We start from the raw sequence: 6,194 nt of genomic DNA on the forward strand, positions 1-6,194 counted from the left end.
CATACGATAAAACACCAATAAAAGACAGCTACTAACTCCACTAAGCCAACATAGGCACGGCCATCTTGCAACTAAATGACCTTCACTTAGAATAGAATACTTCACAGAGAATAGATATAAGATTAAAAGATATGAGACACATTCGAACAGATGCAACCAGTTGCATCTGTTCGAATGTGTCTCATATCTTTTAATCTTATATCTATTCTCTGATCGTATTGAAAGCACTATGTTACTGCATTGAGCCATATTAAACTGTAGATATAAGCAGCGTGTTCACAGGAGTTTTAGAGGAACTTCGTGATGAGAGGATTGCAGTGTGGTAGGCGTGTGGTTTCACAGCTTTAAAAAGAAAAAACGGACAGCTATCCCCGGACTTCCTGCTGGCTGCTGCTCACAGAGCTCACTTCAGACAAGTTTGTGAAGAGATCTCACTGACAGCCGACAAGAAAACAAGAAAACAGATCTCTCTTTTTATCTGAAACCGTAAGTGCTATCCATCGCTGTCTCTTTGTTGATCAACCCTACCTGGACTTGTGAGGATGAGTAAACACCATGGAGAGATTTTAAATATACCGTTAGCTTTAAAACGTCTTAGTTAAACAGTGAGTTTATGACACAGCATGATGGAGGAGATGATTGTGTTTGATGTAGACGGTGTGTTTTCTGTGCAGTGGCTCTCGGAGACATGAACGTGTGTTACATTCTGGACGGGATTCTCATCCTTTATGGCATCATCCTCACCGTCCTGTACTGCAGAATGAGGGTAAGACAAACAGGAACAACACACACACACACACACACACACACACACACACACACACACACACACACACACACACACACACACACACACACACACACACACACACACACACACACCAGCATGATGAAAGTGCTGTATGTTCCTTATTTTTGTCTAGACGTTCTCCTGAACTCTTATAAAAAGTACGATTATTAACAATATTTTAAGAGTTTTGATCGTAGAAAAAGTCATGAAAATGGTCTACAAACTTATAAAGGTATCGATGATTCTGTCTTTAATGAAACTAACTTCCGTAATTACACCGCCGGTTCATTATGCTCTCTGTTTTATACGTTTGTATGTATTTGATCTACTTCATTGCATATTTGTTGTGTGAAATTGTGTTTTTAAAGTGAATTTTAATAACCTCAAAAGCCCTATTTAAAATAAATTACTATTTACTATTATTATTAATTAGTATGTATTATTTTTGTTACCTTCATTGTATTTATTTGATCTCATTTTGTATCTCTATAAAATATCTCTATCAGCTTTTACATAACTCACTCAAATCACTTTCATGAATTAAATCTCAAACACAGAGTCTAAAGAGTTTTAAACTATTATATGAATCACTAAATCCTGTGTTTTCTGATGTACTTTTTCACAGTGGACTCCTGCTGATCCCCCTGCGGTAAGTGTTGTATATTTTTTATTTTGAACTAAACAAAACGTTTGTTTTTTAAATGCCTTGGTATTCAACCCTCAAAAGCTGAAGTTCTGCTTTAAAGCGAACATTAGACTACCATTTCCTGTTAGCTCGAGCTGACCACCAACCTACATGATTTATACACACTCACAGTTCCCAGCAGCGTTTCTTCGCACAAAAACACATGTGTCACATCCTACTTCCTGTTAATTGGCATGCAAAAACACATGAAGATCTTGACCCTCGAGGCTTAAAATCATTAAGCAATATTCCCCAACATGTCTAAAAGGAGTATGTATGTGTTCATTAAGAAACGAGTGTCGCTGAAGCACATTTGATAACTCCTTTGAACTGTTTTCATCCCACAGAAGAAGAAGCCCGTGGAGGGAGGCATTTATGAGGTGAGACCTCTAATTCTAATGCTTAAAAAGACATTAAAAACTGCACATGATGGAAACGTGAACGCTTAAGGCACAAGTGCATGGTAAAGAAAACCTATTTTTATTCACCATACCTTGCTGTCAGAAAAGAACAATCTCACTTTGTGCAGGAAATGCTCACATCCTTGTTTTGTAGACATGTTACTTATAACACAAGGTACCTTTTAACTATTTCCGTGTGTGTCCTGCAGGGTTTGACCTCTCAGAGCACCGACACCTACGAGACCATCAGAATGGATAAGAAGCCGATGGTCTGACGGGACTCTCTTGAAGCTTTAAACTGTATATTCTCCTGCCTTTTCTTTTTGTAAAAAATACTACTCTTATTTCCAAGCTGCGCCTGTGTGTAATGGTAAAACTAACTTAATTTAACAATGCACTAATAAAGGCTTTATGTGTTTTCACTGCGTTTCACAGCTGTGTCACCCGAGTTACTCAGAAAACAGAAGTTAAGGTTATTTCTAATCATCTTCCCTTTTTTTCAAGGAATGACGGAGAACTTGTAAAACCCACAACGTATTTTAACTCAGAAAAAGGAGTGAAACTTGTTCTATAACGCAATCATTAACACATAATCTGTTTATTATTCTGTGATACATGTTAGATTAGATTCTCAGTGGAACATTTGTCTTTGGTTTATCAAATTCATATTTCTAAAAAGCCCAAAGTGAAGATTTCAAATGTCTGTCTTTGTCTGAACAACAGTCCAAAGGTCCAAAGGATATTCAGATATACGATGTGTAAAACCAGCAGATTCTTAAAACTATGAAGGTGCTTGTTTTTTTTGTTACATTTTCTATCAATCATCTAATTGATTAATCGACTTAACTCTAATAATAAGCTAGAAAGTCCAAATCATGAATTGGTTTAATAGGATTTAACTTGGACTTGGAAAAATACTCATTCATTTCATTTATCTGATTTAACTTTGCATGCGTTTTTGAAGCTTTTAATCAAATCCCCGTATTTGAAACACAACTTTCATGTTTTAACAAGTTTTAATTTCAATTCCAATTTTGTCTTCTGACTTTTAAATACAAACAAATCTCAAAATGTTTTGTCTTATGTAATAGATTCATGTGATCCGCTTTATGTCTATACTCAAAAACAATAACACTGTATCCTTACATGTCAGTTTTGCAAATCCTTGTCAAATCAACTAGATTTGGGTGAAATTAAAAACACTTAAAATTAGTTTAATCTTCAATTCAATTCAAATAGCTTTATTGGCATGACCATAATTACATACAGTATCGCCATTTATGATGTACTTTTAAGTTAATAAACATTTTTGAACAAAAACAAGATCAACTTTTTGAACATAATCTAGAAATGAACCACAATTACCGGAGAATCCAGAAAGTAAGTCTAACATTTACATTTCTTAAAATGTACAACAGAAGATGGCCATCACACACGTTCACTGAAAGCCTGTATCCATGTGCCTGAGTGACATTCTCCCACGTATTTACAACAAAACTGGAAAGGTTTTGAAAACAGATTGATGACAGTTCGCTCTGCGGCTGTGAGCACTGTTTTCCCTCAGGCTCTTCACAACAACATAACACACTGAACGTGTGAAACAAAATACACCCAGAGCTGGGGTCACAGCTGCATTTCAATGATGGTGAAATTAGCCTATAAAATCATGTTTAATTGGCTAATCTCACTTTTGTTGATTCCAAGTAAACATGTTGCAATGAGACAAGTGTTTTCTTTCTGTAACAACACAATAAATGACCCTTTATGCCTTCTCTGTGTGTGTGTGTGTGTGTGTGTGTGTGTGTGTGTGTGTGTGTGTGTGTGTGTGTGTGTGTGTGTGTGTGTGTCTGCGTTTTTACTGCTGCTGTTCAATCAGATTTATACTTTTCAGAATTCAATGCATTATCCTTTTTGAATATTAGACTGATGATGAATAAGGATGAGTAAGTGGATGACACTTCAACATGATATACATATTGTTTTTTGGGGGCAGAGTATGTGATGAAATGAACTTCTGTGGCTGTGAGGTGTCTTTCAATCAGTAGCGTGGCGTGGGAAAAAAATTAGGGGAAGCCAATAATACGTCCTTTCTTTTGGGTCGGGGGTGTGGTGGTCAATATCATAACGTAACCAGATCAGTGATTACAGCACCCGGTATCATTTTACACACATTTGTATCAGATGCAGGACTTACACACGCCTGTTATCTAACCGACAGGTCCGCACGCACTCTCCAGCCCAAACTCTAATAAGCATTCATTCACAAACTAAATCAGGAGACCTTTAACGTTTTACGTCCGATTCGCTCCTTTGTTCCTCGCTGTACACAGCTCCAGTTTGGGCATTGGCCTGTCATCAGATTTTTAGTTGCTGCTGTAGCGGAAGTTTAGTACAATTATGTTTGATTAAATACTCCAAATCTCCACCCTCCATAATTGCACTTGCTTCAGTTGCTTGCTACTTTCTAACGGCGGTGAGAGTGGTGCAGTGACGCTATCTATCTTCTATCGATTAGATTTATGATTCGAAAATTATAAAAGTAGGGTAGACATGTGGATATTATCCGGCTGAACAAAACGTACATTTATCAAACAGGTTCGTTTTCCACTGACCTTATTTCGAGCTATTTTTCAAAATCCTATGGAGAAATCCCATTGCTTTTTTGTCGAGGGAAACCTGAGGGAAACCGAGCGCAGCTTACTTCCGGGTTTTACGACGCGTCACTGCAACACTAAATTGATGCGATTTGATTGGATTGTGAGGCAAGGGAAGCCAGCCGCCTCTGGCTTCCCTTGGCATGGCCCTGACTAATCACAGACTGGCAGGGGCATCACGTGAGCCTTGTCTGATTGGTCAATCCCTCCATTTTTTTTCACGAAGGGAAGCCAATTTCGGCTGGCCTCCTCTCGCAGCAGAGAGTGCAATCTACTGTTTCACCATAACATCTAGAGGGGCGCTGTTTCACTCTTTGTAAAATACTCAATGAGAATGGGGGAGAGACCAAAGGGGAGAGACGGGCCGGCAGCAACACAAAACAAAGAATTTCCGAAACTAGACGAAGTTTTTTTATTTATTTATTAAAATGATAACTACAATCCGAAAAAACAGGGGAAGCCTGGCTTCCCTTGGCCTCCAGGAGAAAACGCCACTGCTTTCAATCGGAAGGTTGTGGGTTTGATACACCTGTCGATGTATCCTTTGGCAAGATACTCAATCCCTTGCAAGGATGTGTAAACGTGAGCTTTGTTGAGCATGGTCACATTACGGCAGCCCCTGCTTCTGTATGAATGGGTGAATGTTGACTTGTATAGCACTTAATAGAGTAATTTAGACTGGATAAAGTGCCTAATAAATGCAGTCCAATTACCATTTACCATGTATCTGTAGTTTACATCAGTATGAATTAAGCTTTCTGTCATTGTAGCTGCAGGTTATCATTAGTTCAAGTCATCTGAAACGAGAGGATCATCTTCCCGTCACTCACAGATTAGTCAGGTTGTTTTGGAAAAACTGGATCATTTGGAATTTCACACAAAATAATGCTGCATTCAAGTTTTCCTGGGATATTAAAGTTTCTACAAATGAGACTTGTGTTATCACGCATCATTTTCTGGATGTGTTATTTATTTAACCATTTAATAAACAATATCAATGTCTATATTTCTAAACTTTAAATACTGTAGTATGTGTTTGCTCATGTAACCTTAGAAGACCATTAGGATTCATCCTCATTAACAGAGGTGTTGAGATGTATAACGATGCTTGCTAACAAAAAAGCTAACAGTATAGGGAAACAAATAATAATAATAATAATGAATTATAGCTAAAAGTACAGGACAATAAAAATGCTGTGGAGTAGATAATAGAAGACTCCGCGTTTTGAAAAATGTGTACTGAAGTCTTTTGAGGGATTTCTGTGCTCTTATGTTGTTATTATGATATTTACAGGAAGCATGGGTTTATGAAAGCTTCATAACTACACAATTAAATATAAAACAAACCATAATATTAATAATATGGCTGGGAATTGTAGATGTGTGTCATGTTCAAGCACTATAAGAGGTCAATGCATAACAAACTGCAAGTCATAAAAACCTACTATTAATCACTGGCTTTTAACCCTAAACTAAACAACCATTCTGCTGAGGCCTGAAGTTTGATGTATCAAAGAAAGCACATAGTGTCCACTACATTTTGTAGAAATATTGAAAGGTGACTTATTAACAGGTAACAGGATGTCAATTAATGACAAATCCAACTTTCTCAATCTTACATGAACGCAGCATTAAGTGGGCGCGTCTACATCAAAAAAGTGGGC

At 37.4% G+C, this 6,194-nt stretch overlaps 1 protein-coding gene across 1 annotated transcript; it reads left to right on the plus strand.

The window, feature by feature from the left end:
- The first annotated feature begins 303 nt into the window (after nucleotides 1-303).
- Nucleotides 304-3,648, plus strand: fcer1gl (Fc receptor, IgE, high affinity I, gamma polypeptide like). The gene is made up of 5 exons (XM_034207735.1): nucleotides 304-322; nucleotides 675-766; nucleotides 1,416-1,439; nucleotides 1,823-1,855; nucleotides 2,086-3,648. Exons 1-5 carry the CDS (start codon nucleotides 304-306, stop codon nucleotides 2,149-2,151), a joined length of 234 nt encoding a protein of 77 aa, XP_034063626.1. The 3' UTR covers nucleotides 2,152-3,648.
- The last annotated feature ends 2,546 nt before the right edge of the window (nucleotides 3,649-6,194 follow it).

The sequence above is a fragment of the Gymnodraco acuticeps genome, unplaced genomic scaffold, assembly GCF_902827175.1.
Source record: "Gymnodraco acuticeps unplaced genomic scaffold, fGymAcu1.1, whole genome shotgun sequence".
NCBI classification, from domain to species: domain Eukaryota; kingdom Metazoa; phylum Chordata; class Actinopteri; order Perciformes; family Bathydraconidae; genus Gymnodraco; species Gymnodraco acuticeps.